At 41.7% G+C, this 19,870-nt stretch overlaps 1 protein-coding gene across 3 annotated transcripts in view; it reads right to left on the bottom strand.

The window, feature by feature from the left end:
* Nucleotides 1–19,870, bottom strand: part of pde10a (phosphodiesterase 10A) — a 71,548-nt gene that overhangs the window by 24,947 nt on the left and 26,731 nt on the right. For all 3 annotated transcript variants that reach the window (XM_033612947.2, XM_033612951.2, XM_033612952.2), the window contains exon 2: nt 8,004–8,135. In XM_033612947.2, coding sequence (XP_033468838.1) covers nt 8,004–8,135 — 132 coding nt within the window. The remainder of the gene's footprint in view (nt 1–8,003; nt 8,136–19,870) is intronic.

Raw genomic sequence — 19,870 nt, 5'->3', positions numbered from 1 at the left:
GAAAAAAGTGGGAAAGATTTGATATCTTTCAAGGTCCCATAGAACAAAAAAAATAAAAAATAAAAAATAAAAAAACCCTTGAAATTTGTACAAATAATGATTAATCGTATAATTTGTAACACAATAATGCACCCTTGTAAAACAGTCCTTCTGGTGATTTCTGGAAACCGCAGTGGAGTCTGTCTGACTTTACACACACAGAGCCTTCAGTTCACATAAGCACAAAGGTCTCTGCTGAACTGATGAGACATGGTGAGAAATTATTTGGAGAAGCACCCAGAACATATCAGCAGCCTCGTGCCTGAGGCCTTTCACCGGGGAAAAAATCCCTCAGTCAGCTGGGTCTAACGTGCACGATACATGATGGGCGCTTTATTGATCTGCCGCCACGGATACACAGCTTCCCACAGCACGGTCAGCTAGCAGTGACTCAGCGGTCAACATGTGTCGACCTAGTGGTCGTCCTGCATCAACCTGCAGCAGTATTCTTTTTCTGTGACGTGCTCCCTGTTTACCTACACAGTAGTAGTAGTAGTTTATGTTTATCTGTATGCAGGTTTCAATTTAAACAGAGATCTTAATAAGACTTCCTGTTTTTGTAAATTTAGAACAATTATCAGCTTTCTATATCTTTAAGACAGATATTTTTGGTATACTGATACGGAGTCACCAAAAGGTCATGGTGAGACTGAATGTGTTTGTTTTTTTCCCCTACATTCCCTTGCAATATGTTTTGCATTCTCTCGCAATAAATTCATAAATTAATAATTAAACAAATAAATTTACTGCAGTATACAAACTAACACAGCAGTGGTTGATAGAGAACTTTCTGGTAAGACATAAAAACTTTATAAATTAACATTTGTATACGTAAGTCTAAATGCAGGCTGCATGTAACGAGAGGGGTCTGACTCCTTTTGGCATTAATTGTTGCACAACATTTGTTATGTCACTCTGGCAAGATAACGTTACAGATTGTCTGTCATATCAGCAGTATCAGTTGGCAGGTTGCATGTATATACATGTTAGTTCTGTGATGTATGTCCCCCAGTGTATCTTTGTTTCTGTTTGACAATGTGCACCCGTGTCAGTCATCTTGTTATCGTAACATCTGTAACCTACAGTAGCCCACACACATGCAGTGTCAGTGAATGAGCTTTGTTATTAGCTGATGTGATCTAGGAATTCACTTAAGTTTACTTTCGCTAATTACATAACCATGCCCCATGCCTGGGTTGTTGTGCTGGGAGCAGCTGAGCAGAAACAGACATACGGCTCTGAAAAAATGGACGATGAAAAGTATTGCAAGAGAACGCAAAATTTTCTGGCTGTCCTAAAAAATGGAAACACAAACCTTTTAACTAACTGCTTAGCATATTAAAACCACATTCATTAAAAATTAATAGACAACAATATTAATTTATTTACCGATTTATTGATGCATGCACTTATTTCATCCTCTGTTTTTCATCCTCATCATTTATTGTCATGATTAAGATACTTCACGGACCAAGTGTCCTAGACCTAGCTTACAGTGGAGTATGTGAGAATGCCTATAATGACATTTAACAGTTTGGTTTCCATTGGTTTTATTGAATCTGCCTGTCAGCTAATTGTTGCTACTACCACCGGTTTTAGTGCCATGACATTACTATTATTATTATTACTATTATTTATATATGTATATATTTACGAACGACTTAGCTGTTTCTGACTGCCATCACATTCACAGACACTCACTGACACCAGACACTGGGAGGCGTTCAGCTCAATAAAAATTTAGCAAAACGTTTATTTAAACAGAAATGTTAGTGCATGAAACACCCTGTTGTGTTACGCAGGTGCACTTCCTTTTAATAAGGTGGGGTTCTCAAAGGGATTTTATTGGAATGGAAACATTTGTTTATATTGCGAAAGCAAATGATAAAAAAAAGTGATTTACATATATATATATGTCACTGCTGATTGGATACTCCTCTGACATACCCACCAAATGAGAGAAAACATACCTCACAGCCCGTTTCACATTGTTTCAAGGAAACATGTTGTTCAACCAAGAAACTGTAGCAAGATGTTGCAAAACATTTTGTGACTGAACATGCCTCAGGTGTGTCAGGGCCTTAATATATGTGAAGTAAAACTTCACCACTTTTTCCCTGATATAGCTCTGGGTCAAAGTATTTCCTTATATAGAGAAATGTGGGCGTGGCAGTATGCTGACTGCAGATAGCTGGCATGGCCCTGTGAATTTAGAATGATTCTGATCCACAAACATAGGCATGGTGTTAAGAGCAAAATCAGCTGGTGTGCAAGTGTCATGAATCCGACGGTAAATTTGCATGTGCACTTATTTTTGCGCACAGTATGAAGGTTTCTACGCATCTATAAGTGAATGAAGCCCACGCAGTGAGCATTGGGGGGCTCCATACATGGGTATGGGTGTGTGCTACTTTTCTCAGTTTTATATTATTTAACAAGGAATTACAGATATAAAATGTTTTTTCCACAATTTTCTGACACTTAATTAATAGAGTGAGTAATTGAAAAAATAATTAACAGATAAATCAACAATGAGAGTAATTGTGAGTTGCAGTCCTAGATCAGATTCCAACTTAAATATAAGAAATGAGGAAATGTGTGATTACAATATGAATGAAACACAAAATGTAAAAACTGTATACAAAGGAAGGAAGGAAAGAAATGTAGCAAAATTATCATAATAATCATAGACTTTTTAAATTTAATCATAGACCTTGCACTGCAGACTTAATCCAGCCTTCATTCACAATTTTGTTTGAGCACAGACATTTCAGCCTAACAGACATAGCATATACACAGTGTGTGTGTGAGTGTGAGTGTGTGTGTGTGTGTGTGCGTGCGTGTGTGAGCGCACATTGCAAAAGGCACACGAGTAATGAGGGGCCACTGGACAGGAGCAGCAGAGGGTTGGGGATTTATTAATTACCCCATGACAGTGTGTGGTGTGAAGAAAACATTGCCAGTGGGACACTGGTCAAGAGAGGTGTGATGGTCAAATGACATCAAGTGGGGATTCTGGGAAATCCCATTTGGCTCAGTGTGTTCAGTAACAAGCTGCTGTAAGAGAGATCCCCTCCGTTATACACACAACCATCTGTCTTGAAAGCCTTATCTTGATACATTTACTGTAAGAAGCGATGAAGTAATAAACAATAAGACTAAAAAAACCTAAAACAAGAAAATTGTAATTCAGTTATTATGACAGGGCACTAATATAACCAGACAACAGATCCAAAGCAATAACAAGTGTGCAAATGTGCAGGCGTTTTCTGGAATTGCAGAAAAGCTTTGAACACACACACTTGCACAAACACACTCACACACTCTTGCGTGTAAGCATACAGACAAACTGATTTTTGTAATCCAATGTAGTCCATCACATGATAAGTGAGAACGGGACTGGCTGCAGGGACTGCTTCCAGGAAGCAGTGGTTATCTCAGTGACGATCACATGATGACAGGTCCTGCTGCCACTGCTGCTGCTGCACTCATAAAGAGTGTTGGATCAATCTGATCTCTAAAAAGTGTGACTGCAAAAATGGACATAGAAATGCATCTTTTGAATAAACCAGCTGCTTTTATCAGTACAATATAGACAGGAGAGGTGCAGCTTTTTAAAAAACAAGTAGAGAATTATGTCAAATAAATCTACAAGTCAGATTCCAGCCATTTTCCCAACACAGAGACCATTCAGGCTGTACGATGATCCAGAAATTAGACAGTGCTTGTCATTAGTGTTGATACCGTCACTAAAAGGCTTCAGAGTAACAGTGGTCAAACAGAGGAGGTGGACTTGTACAGTGATATTACTGCTGTGATGTAAAGATCAACACAAAGAGACATGTGACATAATGAGAGAGCTGTCGGGCTGATTACTGATGCTTTCACTCTGTGTCTGGTCGCCTCTCGTAGAGTAGAAGAGCCCGACTGCACAAAGTGAGTGACTGAATATTGTTCAGTACTCTCATTTTGTTATGTGGTCACACAGCTTGGTTAAGACCAACTCAGGTCTGGGGTGGTCAAAGCAGAACAAATATCTGAGAGCAGTGACATTTACAACGTTTCAAACGGGGGTATCTACTTTTGTATGTAAATGGAGTATAAATGGGCCTTAACAGACTTCTGAGGTAAGTGGTCAATGACAGGCTTAATGTGGAACTTATACTTCTGCCTTGAATGGAGCCTACGCTGTAACCTACGCAGTAGCCTGACATGCATCTCCCCTGAAATGTAACTACACGTCATGGCGGCGCAGACCTCCTGACTATTTCTGTAAGCTGAAACCATTTCCCTCAGTGGAAACAAAGCTTTTATTCACTCTTATTTCACAGATAAGAAACAATAAATTGTGACGACAATAAGCCTCAACAAAAATACTATTTTAAGCCTTGTGTGTGATTTATCCTTCAGGGATTTATACTTCGGGATTTATCCTGGCTTCATATGAGCAGAGGAAATCTCTAGTTGTCGCTAGGCTAATTTATACCATGTAAAGTGCCATAGGCTTGTGCTAATAACGTTTGCATGTATATGTTTGGAAAATGTGTTTAGTCTATATGAGTTGTTTTGTCAGTGAACCTTGTGAGTTGTAATGGAGCCAAATTATGTACCATTACCTATGTTAAATATTGCTGTTGTCCCTGGTTTTATAGGAGAAGAAGATCGCTAGCTGCTAGGCTAATTTATACAATGTAAAATGCCCTACGCTTGTGCTAATAACATTAGCATGTTGTATTTGTGGGGAAAATGTGTCCAGCAAAAGGCAAGTGCTTTGTCTGTGAATGCTGCGAGTTATAGTGAAGCCAATTTGTGTACTTAATGTGTGTTTTGAATCAACTAAACTTTGCAGCACTTCACTGAAACCTCTGCCGCCGACTAGTGTTTTGGAGGTGTAACTGCAGAGTGACCCAGACACAACACAGCACAGGTATAAGTGCTCACAATGGTGTAGGCGACGTGTGTAGGCTACGGCGTAGGGTCTGCTGCACGTGCATAAATCTCGCTTAGGCTATACCCACAGTCTACATCCTGAGAGCTAGACTAGTTTCATAATAACCAGCAGAGTGTACAGAGACTTTTCACCAAAACAGCATTTGCTTCAACATCGAGGATCGCAAAATCAATTTACAAATTAAAGTTGGCAAAGTCATAAGCAGATTTAGATGAAAGACAGAAACAAAAAACAAATCTAACACGATTAAAATTCACAAAACAGAGGCACCCTGGTGGTCGTAATCTTGTTCTCCCTTCCCCTATTTCCAGTTATCTCCACCGTCTACTATCCAATAGATGAACGAAATGAAAACATGTAAATAAAACAAGAAAACCTTTAAAAAATCAGACATTCACTGGCAGGGATTTTGTGAGAGCAAAAGTCTAGATGCTTGTAGCAGAGCAGCATATTGCACACCCACTCTGACCTACATTAATCAGAAAGTAATGACTCTTAATGAGAACTAGAAGTATGCACTCAAACTTGGCAAATACTCTTTACAGCTAAATGTACAAATGTTCATTTCAACAGAGCAAAAGCTGCAGTACGTGCCTGATAATGTTTCTGCATAAAAAAAATTGTTGTTAGAGCTAAAACTGTCCTCATCCAACAAATCGATGTGTGTGACCACTTTACTAGGAGCTTTACACCTATTAGAGGATCAGTTATACAGTTTGCATTAAAGCATTTCATTGCACTTTAGACAGTTTTTTCTACCTTCCAGGCACTCAGCCATTAGCGTGCATTTCCGGACAACATGAGAATCAACTCTGAAACTTGAAACTTGCTTGAAACATGTAATCCATCATAATGAACGTCATGTCTGCTTTTGTTTTTTGTCAAAGACATGATGCGACTGTGTGGTAACACATAGCAGACTTTTCAAATCAATCAGCTCTTATGGTTCTGATCATTTTGAACTTGTTCACTGCAACAGGCTTCATAACTCAAGCCACTTCCTAGTCCATATAAAATGATTTTCCTACTGTATAAAATGCTAAAACATGCCTTGAAAAACAGCCAGCTGTCATGTTAAGTATATGTAATTTGTGTAAACAAAGTGGTTCGTTTGGTTCTTATTTATTGTAAAGTCATGGGAAAACCAGAGTTATCAATTAAGAGCTGATAAAACTTGACCTTTGCGCTGAGGGAATTTAGTGCCATGAGTCACATAGTCTCACATAACCAGACCTAACTGTGCCAGCACTGGACAAAGGTCTGGCTGAACCCATCATAACTCTGCACAAAGGGGAAAAAAACACTCGTCGTTTGTATTTCTTTAAACCAATCACAATCGTCTTTGGCGCTAAGCCCAGAGTGCAGTGACAGTGGTCTTGCAAAATAGTGTCAGGAGTGAACTTGATTTGGTCAAAGAGTTGCATGTTGGTAGGCGAGCCCTGGCATTAAAATGGCTAAATCCCTGCAAAAGAAACATAAAACATTGAAAGACGGTTTAGCATGTGGCTTGCTAGCTTGGAGACCATTGTCTCAGCGCTTAAACGAAGTGTGAAGATAGGTGTGGCTATTAGGTGTAAATCACAAGGTTCATCACCATATGATATTATATCCATTCTTTGACCAACAATATAAATATTTGCTGATATAACAAAGTCTGTCCTGATAACATTTCAGTTCGATTCAGTTCAAGGCCCTGCGGTCGATATGAGACGAAATCAGTAAATGTCCTTGTTGTCTTTGTCTTGGTTGCTTGCCATTATCTGCTTGGCGCTGTGCTGCTAGCACTGTTTGAATGTTAAGGAAGGAGATGTGCTTGGATGGAAATGGCGAGACTGACGTGTCATGGGAATTTCAAAATAAAGCTGTATCTTTAAGATGACGATATGTACTGATATTTATTACTTTGCATCAATAATACTGGATCATTCATCAGTGAATAGTCACGTGATAGCCGATGAAAACACAGAAACATAAGTCTAAGTCTTTCACGTTTCTGCTCTGTGATGAAGTTTTGTGAATCAGTGTTATTCTTTGCATCTGCCTCATCTGCTCTGACCTGAACTACATGGGTGAAATTAGTTCCTACTTGGCGCCAGCAAGAATGATTCACGTGAGGGCCTCTATTTTGGGCCTTACAATCTAAACACACACACACACACATATATATATACTGCGTACAGGAAACTGTTTCAAATGCAGGCTCAGACTTGAGAGATCAACGTCTCTGCACTGCAGCAATGAAAACGACTGTCTGTAGACCTCATGTTGAAAGCAGCTCCAAAATGTGACAAATTCATCCTCCACCAGTTTCCCCCTTCACTTCAACACACCCACACCCTGAGCCAGCGCAACCCCCCCACCACCATCACCGCCGCCACCACCATCCCTACCCCTCCCCTGGGCCCCCTTCAGCCGGCTGCATGTCTCTGGAGGTCGCCTCTGACGTCAGCAGCTCAACTGGGCAGAGTGCCAGCCCTGTGGGCCCTTGATGGATGCGGTTGGTCTGAGAAACAGTCCGCTGTGTGTGGAGCGCACGGCACAGACTCAACTCAGCCCGCTCAAACACATCTAATGACCCGTAAACACCCGACAGGCCCGTTCCCTCTCCCTCTCTTCTGTCTGTCACACACACACACTGACGATTAAAGGAGACACATGTGAAGATGAGTGATTTGTACTGCAAATGGCCGGGATAATAAATACAACCCGCAGAGGCACACTCCGTAGTATTTATAAGAAAAGGTTTTACTTTTTCAGTGCAATAAAAGCAAATGTCGGACGTGGCTGCAGCCTGTATTTGTGGTTGCCTAGTTGGAAACTCATCTGGGATTATGTGAGCTAAAAAGTACAAACATTTAACCAAAGCAAAACATCACAGAAATTACAACTCAATATCCTGGAATCCGCTGATCCAATCATTATGTCAGAGTGATCCACAGAGCTGCAGCATGTGTGTGTGTGTGTTTCCATGTTTGTCGCTGTGAGTGTGTGTGGGTGGGGGGAGTGGGTATACCTGCAGGCCTGCTGCTGGTCTTCCTCTTCAGCCATCTGTCCAACGTCTCTGCGCTCACACTCTCCAACACAAAGTCGTCCAGCATCTGCGGGTGCAGCGAGAGGTAGGCCTTCACTTTCTCATCTGTCAAGCCTGAGGAGCACAGAAGCAAAACGTCTTTTAGCTGACGCACTACACAGCTTTATTTATGACTAAGCAAAGTGTAAAACTAGAAAGTAATGCTGGGAGATGCTGCACAAAAATAATGGCAATGCTCGAGAAGTATGGAGGAGAGAATCTTAAGATAGAAGAGGATGGAAATATCGTCATATGACACTCTGCCAAAGGCCCATAGTGTTCCCGACAGTCACCCAAACAAATGCACAGGCTAGAAACAGCCGAAGGTCATCTCTTTCTTTTCACTGCGAGGTGAGAGTGGCATCAACAGCACCTATGTTCCAGCTAAAGCTGTCAGATAGCTGGGCTAGCTCGCGTATGTTTACTGTAAAGCTGTGTCTCCAGGGATAGGAGCCCCCAACAGAGGCAGCAGGATAAAGGAGGACTCGATTGTGCTTAATAGGCAATTAGGTTCTTGAGAGCTCGCTAAGTGCTGCTGTTTACTGTCTTTGTTGTCAGGGAAAAAAGCCATTTGCCAGACCATCGTTGAGGGAAAGTTGTTTTTAATACACCCGCTGGCGTCTGAGAGGCCGTCATGATACACTAGGAAACCATCATGTTTAGGTCACTCACGCAAATGGAGTGTGTGTCTAAAACAAAGACTTGTAGCTGTCTAAATTCAGCCATGAGACGTCATCGTGTTATGAGACCGTGAACTCAACACTGACACAAACTGCAACTGAAAGTAATAACTTCTAGAGAAGAAAAACAAATCCCATGGCAGTGTTAAATTTACATTTTATGGTATGGCTCACACAATCGTATCTATTATCAGATGATAGTAGAAAGCAGGCCGTTGTATTCAGACAGCCCTGTTTTTTTTTTTACATTTTATTTCAAGTTTCCACGAAATGTCTGGTTATCAGCAGCATCGGTGTAGACTGCCCTCAAGTATGAATCACAGGAGGACATGCAGCTGGGAGGCAGGTGTTCTGCTGTCAGACGCACAAATATACACACACGTGGCATGAAAATATTACTAAGTGGTGTCTCTCTGAAATTCTGTCTGATATGAGGATAGTAAATGGCTACTTGTGGACAACAGAACCGTACGTGGAGGGTGGCACAGTCCTGACTGCTGTGCCAGATGACAAAATAAAACCAGATGCAGGAGTTAGAAGCATCCAACTGCAGGTAAGTATGGCACGTCTACAAAAAGTATTTGCATTTGAGGAATAACTTTGAATTTGAATGTAATTTTAGAATCAAAGTGCTCCTGGTAAACAGTCTGAGCGGCTACCTACAACCTTTGATCTATTCCCCCAGAACAAATAATTTGATCTGCAGTTACGATGGATCATCTGCTCTGTGTGTGTGTGTGTGTGTGTGTGTGTGAAGGGTGAGCAGGCTTGTGGTTGCAGGCAAATAAGGCAAACAGAGGTGGGGGTAAGTTTTGGGGGGGGGGGGGCTGCGGTCTGATGCTGTCCAGACACGAGACACAGATCTTCAGGAGCGGATCGCCTCACGAGACTCCTGGCCAGCTCTGACGCACATCGGCAGAATACAGCTTAATAAATCAGAGAAAGTTAAGGGGGGGTGGAAGGAGCTGCAGGGGACAGACAGACACACAGAGAGGAGTAAAATGGGAGCGCTGCAAAAGACCCTTACGACTTTGTCCTATTTGGAACACAAAGAAGGCACTGTGATGAGTGACACTACAAAAAAATGAAAAAACAAGGAGGCTGTATCAATTTATGAATACAGGTTTTGTGTCGAAAATTATTTAGCTATCATATGTGTGCACATGAACAAAAATAGTCAAATGTTCTATTTCCATGGGGCACAAACAAGCTGCAGTGGTTAGGGTTTTATACTGACCATGTAATGGCTGATAAAATGGCACTGGTAAATGTGGAGAAAAAGAGAGTTTGTGAAGCCTTATTGGCAAACAAAGGGCAAACTAAGGCTCTCTATGGCAGCCATTGTTTCTGACCCCTAACTCAACCCTTAACTTTTGCTCCGCTTGAATTTTGAAAAGTGCAAGAATGTGGAAAGTATGAACAAATGTTTGTTTTAACTTGCATCATGAGAGCAGGGAGCTCAATGTATGTGTCAGCTAATCAGTATGAGGCCAGTATAGTTGCTGAAAGGATAAAGCTGGCCATATTTACTTTTATGTTTTTGTTAACTATCACATAAAATGACCAAAATTTACAAAGTCTTTGTCCACCTTCCAACACTTTCCAACATCCCTAACACGTCTGTGGCTGTTACCTCCAAGACCAATTGCTCCTATTGAAGACATAAATCTAAAAACATGCTATATACATGCTTTCATTAATTTAAAAAATACTAGATAGTTTTCTAGAAAAGCTGGGCATTACAGCTTTTATCAAACATTATTCAAACAGGAGCACATAACGCATTTGTTGGGGACTATTTTCAGCTGCAGATTAATACATATTTGGTGCTCTAGTGATTATTTCAGGCTGGCTGGTTGGTTTTTGGTCTTTTCACTGTATTTTTTGACAAAAAGAAAAATACAGACTATCACACACATATCCCAGTAAACTATGTGATGATGATTCATTAGCTGAATGCGTGAAGAGAAGACATTTAACAATGTAATACAATATCATGATGCATTAATAGAGGGCAGCGCACATGACAGGAAAGCCTTAAGGGTCGACTTCCTCTCGAGCAGAGCAAAGATGTTTGAAAATGTAAAATTAATCTCTTGGAATTATGAAAACACTTCTTTCAGTGAGTGCAGACAATTTAAAACGGTGTAATATTTTAAAAAAATTGGTACAGATCCTACTAATGCAGTGTCTGCATCTGCTCTAAGCATCACAGTAAGTTTGGGTCACTGATGGCAGTTAGACACATTAAAGGGGACCTGATATGCTTTTTCTTATTTTCTGTCATATATATAGTGTTACAATTTCGGATGTTCATGTTTAACGTAGCCAAAGTTTCAAATACTGAGGTAAACGTATGTAGAAGTCCTCAGGCTTCAGACCCCTCTGAATACTCTGTTTCGGGAGTTTTCTTCTACTTCTGAGACAAGTTGATGTCAGCTTGTGACTGATTTCTTTAAGCCCCATTTCCACCGAGCAGTGCAGCATGGTACAGCTCAGTTTGGTACACTTTTTTTCTGTTTCCACTGTGAAAAGTTATGGATAGTACCAATGGAACCGTTCCATACTGTCCCCATTTTTGGTCACCCTTCTGTTGGGGTACCTAGCACACAGATCTGGTACTAAAAGGTGGAGCTGTGAACACTGCAGTCCGTTGATTGGTCAATAGTGGACGGTCACTCTGCTCAGGGCTGAGTTGTGGCTGGTTTTGATGCTCATGTAACCACATTTCATACCATGGAGAGTTTTATTGGTAAACTAGAACTATAAAATGAAAAGATGTTTTGTTTAATAATTGAATTCACTGGGCCGACTGCCGGCAACTTTTAAGGTGGAACGATTACTTGTTATGTTACTCAATGCATGAGTTGACGGCATGAATCAATCAGCACACCTTAAATTTCACTGTGACAACTTTGACCATTACTTTAGTTTTTATATGACATACACTTTTAGTAATGAGTGGATCTTCAAGCTTTTACATATTCATTTCAACCGGATTATGTGAACTGCATATATTCTAATCCTCACTTGGAGGAAAAAAAAAGCGTGGCGGAGCATTGCTCCTGAGCTTGCCTGAGAAGGACAGATTGTACAAACCTGCTATTTTTAAATATCCCATGGAGAAAGACTCTAAGTGCAGCCTGTTCTATTTTGTTCAGAAAAATGTTAGCATGCAACCTCGCGCTGTGGATGATGAACAAGACACAGACTTCCATCTGTGTCACCGGTAATGAGGAAATACAGTGAGTGCTGGATGAAGCAGTGAGTGACAACATATGGTCATCTGCTCCAGGCTCGCTTTTGCAAGTGTTTATATTACGTAGCCTACACTGCTAAATGTAGCTACATGCTAACGTCAGGGGACATGTGAGCTTGGTTTAGAAGCTTTTATTGGTGATTTCTCAAGGTAGAAAGTGCTACAATACTCCGTTACAGTCATTACCCCAGATCAGACATACTGACAGTGCAGATATGGAAGACCTGGAAATGCTGACCAATCACAGCAGACTGGGCTTTTTTTGGGAGGGGGTTTAAAGAGACAAGCACTAAAACTGAGCGTCTCAGACAGAGGGTGAATACAGGTGTTCCAGCACAGACAGTATGAGGAACATTAAGGTTATTTTTGACAGTAAAGCATGTGTTCTACAAGAAACCTTAAATACAAGCATGAACCTGAAACTGAGTATTTATATCAGTCTGAAAAACAAATCACTGTTTATTGGAAAAGTCAAAAATGTAAATATCGTCAATCTCTATTAAAGGGCTCTGGAAAAAGAAGCCAGAGGAATGACTAGCTTGACCCAACAGCCACTATATTGCAGCACGATGGTGATTGATTGCCCTTTTTTTCTGAACATTCCTGCTCCTTTCTGACGACCTTACAGACTTTCCCTCTGATTCCTCCTGAAGTTTTTCGAGCCACAGCTCAAACTAATGTGACCGCAGTGACACTCAGAGCTGTGGGATATGCGTCAGTGTCCTGGGCCTGCGACTACGACGGCTAATCAAAGATGCAGCCAGATCTGTCCCACATGCTGTGGTCCAGAATGGTTAACCCCACTGGGAACCACATGTGCTCACTCAATCAGGATGGAGAGACAGAGACTGCTGTGGTAGAAGCAAACGCTCGGTCACTGGTTTGACCAGAGTTTATTTCTTTTACCTCAGTAAAATTTTCCTTCCCACTGGGGCCAACACTGCTGAGGACAATGGCGTCATCAAGATAAGATAAATTTCAGTTTTGTCTTCCCATGTTTACAACATTAAATTGTCTGTATACTGTATTGTCTGTAGGCTGCGCAAAGACTGCGGCAGGGAGTTATTTCCATTTACTTATGGTTATGGTTATGCTCAAACGGCGGTGGAGGTTTTCAGATCCTGTACTTCGGTAAAAGTATCGGCACCTTAACATAAAAATACTAAAGTCGTATCAAAAGTAAAAGTGCCTGCTGTGACTTATTATATATGGCAATGTTGGATTGGTACTTCTGATGGATAAGTATCATTTTACTGTTGCTGCTGGTGGAGTTGGAGCTTGTTTATCTTATTTATACACAGTAGTTAAGGCCAGTGGTTCCAAACCTGGGGGTCAGGCTTCCTCTAAAGGTCGCAAGTTTAGTCTGGGAGGTAGTGAGATGATTAATTAGGTGTTTGCTTTACAAATTTTGTGCTCATACTTTTCACTTATATTTGCTGTTTTTGTGAAATAATGGGCCTCCAAATGTTATTCAAATGAAACCAATCTGAGAGGTTTCGCATTCTGAATTGTCACATGGGGGCCCAACTGGACACTACTCTCTGTAAGGGCCCTGACACACCAAGCTGATGGTCGCCCATTGGTCAGCGTCAAGCAAGCCAGCATCTGTCCCCCTAGTTTCTGTGGTATATCCTGCTCTGTTGGCACAGGTTGGCCCCCTCCAGCTATTTTTCAGCCAATTCAGCAGACTCAGCATCAAAAACGGCGGAGCCTATTGGTGAAATAAATCACTCTGATTGGTAGTTCAGCTCAGTGCTGAAGAAGAAGGAGGTATGAGAAAAGCAAACAACATAAGTGAAAAACAAACTATTTATATTAGATAAGATTATGTTTTTAGCCATTGACCTCTTTAGCAGAAAAAATGGTTCGTAATTGTTTGGGTTAATGTTCTCCAGTGCACAGTAAATATCCTTTGCTCCTTTAACACTGGGTTGTGTTGTTAACGTGCTAACTTGCTAACTAGCATCTTGAATCCATCCTGTTGGTTGTCCAGTTTCCCTTTTTTGGATGACGAATACAGACTACTGCTGCCTGCTGATATGGACAGTTATTTCCTCTCATGCAGGCGCAGAACATACATGCTAGTTGGACGTCAGCTGCAGTCGTTGCAGTGTGTTCAGGTTCAACTTTGTGGCCAAGAAACAGACGATGTGAGGCGACGCAACAGTCAGCCGTCATTGCCATTCGGTCTTTGATGTCATGAGCCAAAAAGTAAAAATAAATACTACTAATAACAACGAGTAAAATCTTTATTTGCTGTCAGATAAATGTAGTGGAGTAAAAAGTACAATATTTCCCTTTAAAATGTAATAGCACTAGAAGTATAGCATAAAATATAAACACCTTAAATTGTACTTGAATACAGCACTTGAGGAAATTTGCTTCCCTCCTCTGCGCTTAAATGAGATTGAGTCAAAATGAAGGCGTTCATTCACACAAATGTATAGGCTGGAAGCAGTTTGTTGTGCAGCATGTTTGCGAGTGGCTGAAGCCCAGTTGGCAGAGATTTTAGTGCCTGACTCAGACTTGGGCTTCCTGTGTAAAACTGAAGCCTGAGTTCATGTTCAGTGAGGTATTGTTGCATAACACTTATCTTGACTACAGCACACCACACCCTGGGACTGGGAAGGGAAGGCCAAACCAGTTACAGTCTGTCTGGATGTCTGTGCTCTCACATCCAAGTTTTTGTATGAGCACACTCCTGTGTGACGGGGAATGCGTTTACAGACAGCTTGCGTATCTATACTGTGTCTGCATTAGTTTGTGGTGTTAATATGGAATCTCAGGCATCAAGCATGGTCTGATTTTATACAGAAAAGTAAGAGCTTGTGAAATGCTGTAAGTATTTCACACCATCATAAAATACGCTTTAAATAAATATTATTTCATGCTTTGTATTAGTATAGCAACTTAAACAAGCATCAGCAGTGAAACCTCAGCTGTCCATCAGCTATGTGAGCTGTCATATATGAGTCAAAAGTCATAATAAGCAACATTTATCAATGACACATAAGAGGGAAAGTCCCTGAGTATTTCTTTTTATAGGAAGCTCCTTCAGAGAATAGGAAAAGAAACCCCTGTGAAGAAAGGGCCTCGTTTCTCTCTCTGTATCCTCAAGTCTGTCCGTATTCTCCAATTTACATTTCGTTTGATTCAAGCCTCCACCACCTCTCTTTGTCTCTGCTTTGATGCAACGCCCACTATGTCATCACTTCAATCTTCATCTGAGAGCTGAGGAACAGAGATGGTGATTGCACAGGACATCTTCAACTGCTGATCAACTCCCTCTTTTATTTCTTTTTAACCTGATTTTATTTTAAACTATGAATTTATCAACATAATTGTCTGTGATGAGAGACAACTCATCCACATATTATGAGGTATGCTTTGTAAACCCTACAAGAACTTCGCTGTAGGTAAAAGCATGATTTTTATCATCCCTTAACCTGATTTTTTTTATTCACTGGATAATTATTTAGTGTGTAAAGTGGCAGAAAATGGACTAAGATTTTTCAGCCTCCGGTGTTTGAACTTCTCACTTGGGCCGCTTTCACCTTGTGTTGATGGTGTCATTTGGAGCCAGTCTGCACAGTAGTTATCTCCGCAGAGCCACGAGTCAATCCCCAAAATCCCTTTTTTCTCACTGCGACTGCGCAATGTTGCAAACAGAAATTCTGAAAATGCTATAGTGACACAACCCATCATGTGGATCAATAACATGAAGGCCAGGTGGGTCAGGCTGTGGCATATGTGCCTATTTCCTGTGTTTCCTCCTTCTCCTATCATGACCGATGTGATCGAGAGAAACAATGGCAATAATCTGTATTGTGAACCGTACTGGTGTCAGGTTACAGACCTCTGCTAGCAAATAAAATTCAACCTGCCTTGGAGCTTTCAAACAAATCTGTGTTGACAATTGTCAATAGCCAGAATGATCCGCAGGGTGGTTTTACTTTCTATTTTACATGTACATGGGTATCAAGTTCCCACCTATACAATTATCTGACCAATCAAGAGCAGCCACAATGGATCGGGAGCACACAGCTGTCGATCACGACATCAATCCCCATTTTTACATCATCAAATAATTATTAGAATAATTATACAGTCTATGTTGTACACCAGGACACCGTGACATCGCTGTTGGGTGTGGTTACAGGTGCAACTCTCTCAAAGACGCCCAACAGTGATGCTGGGTGTGGTCAGCCTGGTGCTAAGCTACTCTTTAAACAATTATGAGAATGGATGATCAAAATGAATTGTCTGCTGTCATCAGAGCCTAAAATGACTGCACTTAGCAGCAGCTCGGAAAATTTATGTTGCAGTTATATAATAAAATTTTCTTCACAGCTAAAAAAGTATGATTGGTTATAAAAATCCTAACAATCATAATACATCCCATAAATAAAATGGTTTACGGCTATAAATGGTTTGGCAGGTGAAGCTTGTTGGGTGTGACTTCATTTGACCTGAGCTGTTATTTGGGTTACCAGTGTTTCATGCAGAAAAGGGATATAATCTGATACATTTGCAAAATTTGGGTAACTTTATTTTCTTGCTGAAATACTGCAAGAAGTGCGATGCAAGGTTGCAAATTCCTGGAGGGACTAGAAAGCATCGCTTTAACTGAAACAATAAACTCACATATGCAGATAAAGGAACATTTCAGGAGCTGCTAAAAACAGCAGCCAGCTCCACCCTATCTCCATCACTCATCTCTCTCTCCCATGAAGCAGTCAGCTTTCTGTGGGACAGTGCCTGCACAGAAGTGAATGTGTGTCTTCAGCGCTCCTGTCAAACGAAGTCGGGCGGCAATGTCAACAGCAGAGGCCGACCCCGGCAGTGCTGATGTTTAGCAAGATGTTCCTCCTCTGCAACACATAGATGAAAAATGCACATGAGAGAAAAAGGGAAAAGACCACTTCTCTTGAAGCACACTCCTTCTGGCAGAGAGTCAAGGGCAAGCTGCCAAGGTACTACTTTTCACTTTCCTGACATGAGGCTGAGGCAGGAAAGGGGAGGGAGGGGAGGGGAGGTGCGTGCGTCAGCAGGTCCGCCTGGGACTCCCTTGCCAGGAGGTGGGAAGAGCATGTGGTTCTTATCTTATCTCTGGGAGGGCTGGAGCACAGCGTCCAACACTGACATTCAGTGTGCGGCAAGGAGGAAAAAAAAGAGCGAACACCAAAGATGAAAACGCTTTGACTCCTCTCCCCACTGCTCACCTCATTTATTCATCGAGCCTGTGCCGGTGAACCTGGGTGTGTGTGTGTGTGTGTGTATGCAGGTGAACACACACTCCCCACATTCCACAGCAGCCAAGGGTGAGGTGACTGGTGCGGCTAAATCAATAGTCGGTGAAAAGGTGTCAAATTAAGAAAACACTGTTTCACCCTGGACTTTAACTGCAGTTCGATGACTTCAGGAGATACACCCCCATACGGTGAAAACAAACACCGCTGCACAAACATGCAAGCTCACACCTCACACTCAAGAGAGCGAGACGGGGAGATTTCCATGGAAATGTAATTTGCATTATTTCCACTTCCATGGTCCAGGTCATTAGACGTAAAGGGTAAGGGCTATAAATGGCAAACTGAGATGTAGATAAGGCTTGTCCCTTGATCCGCAGCCTAATAGTTGGTCACAGGCAAGCAGTGCACTCTAACAGCAGTTAAAGACACACAGCAGGTCAACCTTCACCTTCAAGTTATCAGCTCAGAACTTTCTTGTGATTTCCCCGAGCGACAGTCAGAGTTGGCAGAGCGCACAGCCTACAACAGGTCGGGCTTTTCTATCTGCACTTTTGGCCACGCTGAGTCAAACCATGTCGCATTGATTTGTGATTCCATCACCAGTTTAAATGCCCTAAGTCATGTCACTATGCACCCGAGATTGACCATCTCTGGAGTTGGGCCTCTAAGCGGGTTGCGGTGATGTTTGTCATCATTATTCAGTGTCAACATTTGGTGACGACTCAGTGACATGTTTAAATAAAATGCATCATGAATAAAGAAACCATCAGAAGACTGATGCATATTTTGTGAATAGTTGGCTATTGATGGAGAAAAAATAATTTCATTCACTGTGCTGCTTAAAGACTACCAGCAGCTACCGGCAACTTTTAAGGAACGGTTTCTTTTGTGTTACTTAATGCATGAATTGATGTCGTGAATCAGACAACACACCTGAAATGTCAACATGGCAACTCTGACCATTTCATTTGTTTTTATTGTCTCTCTTGCATAACATACATGCTTTAGTTTATTTTCAGCAGGATCATGTGAATGGCTAATATTTGACTGCCTCACTTTGAGAAAAAAACAGTCCAGTTGCCAGAACAAATTGTTATATATCTCTCCAAACGTTCAGAGGTATCATATCAACCTTTCTAAAGTGACGTACTATATGAGCTGACTTTGTCATCGGGAAGTGAAGAGGATGGTGGATGGCGTGTCAGCGACATGGCTGCAGATCACTGCAACCCAGTTCTAGACCAACCAACAACAAAACCAGCTGTGATTTAGTGGGTCACAGCTGTGTTTCCAGCGTCCGTGCACCAAACGACCCATTGCTGTTTTTCCAGCAAGGATAGTGCCATGAAAAGTGGTTGTTTTCTTCCAAGACTTCACTGTGTTTCTTGTTGGGATAGTGGCATGAAAAGAGACATCACTGCTTTTCAAGCGGGAATTATACCACCAATTCTGGGTACTTTTGGGTACAACATTCCTTACCATAACTGATTTTTTGTGCCTTAACATAACCACTCGTTAACCACAGGGTTGTTAAAACGTGAAGCTTCAATGTGTCTTCTACATAATAACTTTCAAATGTAACGTATCTGTGGTTTGCAGAACCCAAAATACCAATATTTTTTCTGGTAAATGGGTTGAAAAAGAAGTGCTGAAGGGTTGTTGCGATGTGCTGAGCATCAAACAAATGTTCGTGCAAACACCAGCAGCACAAGACAGAAAAATGTTCTTTTGGTTCACAAGCACAAAAGCGCCATCATTTAGAGACGCATTTTCAAGCAGGTAGCCCTGTTGTATGGAGATGCTGTTCCCTGCTGTGCAGGGCTGATGACAAATCAAGTCAAGCCAAGCCAGAACATGAGTATGGAAAAGGGCTAAGGGAGCCTTAACAGTAAATCTGGATTTGCAGCCTTTGAGTTAACATCTCACCCCAACTGGTGGTTTGATGTAGCGCTGCCTCTGTTCCCCCCCCCCAGAGCTACATCAGTGATCAGGGGTCATGTTCCCCACTCCACATCTGGACTGATGCTGAACTCTGCAGCCGCTCTGCAGAGAGGCCAATGGGGACCCGGTAATGAGAACCACAGATCTGTGTGTCTTCTCCAGCGCCCTGTTCCTTTATGAGCCTTGACACGAGGACAAGTTGTAAAGAAATCTACACGCATGTGGCCTTTTCCCATCCCCTCAGATACCAACCCACGACAAGCTGACGAGGGGTCAATGGACGCCTTGAGGAGAATGTCATCTGTTTCACCGCTCAGACCGTGCACTGTGCCCTGGCACTGATCCAGTCCTGCACAGATCTTGATATGAAAAATGGGTTCAAACTGCATGACAAGCTAATTTTCTTTGGCTTGAATTTCCAGAGAGTTTGAATAAACAGTGAAGACAAATCACAAAGAGAGACTATTTGGCATGTGCTCAGCCCGGATGATTTAGCCATTCAAATTTCAATCAAGCTTTAATTTTCATATTAAATCATATCAAGCTCTAGATGTATGTATATATTCAGTGCCTGCGCTGAGAGGAGTCCTCACTCGCTGTGAGAGAGAAGGCATGTGGTGGGGCAGGAAATGTCCAGCGTGAGCACTTCCTGCCTGACAATGCAGCCTTCTTCACTGA

The sequence above is a fragment of the Epinephelus lanceolatus genome, chromosome 17 (assembly GCF_041903045.1).
Source record: "Epinephelus lanceolatus isolate andai-2023 chromosome 17, ASM4190304v1, whole genome shotgun sequence".
Lineage (NCBI taxonomy): Eukaryota > Metazoa > Chordata > Actinopteri > Perciformes > Serranidae > Epinephelus > Epinephelus lanceolatus.
Note: the sequence above shows the minus strand (reverse complement) of the source record. Positions and strands in the feature narration are given on the sequence as shown.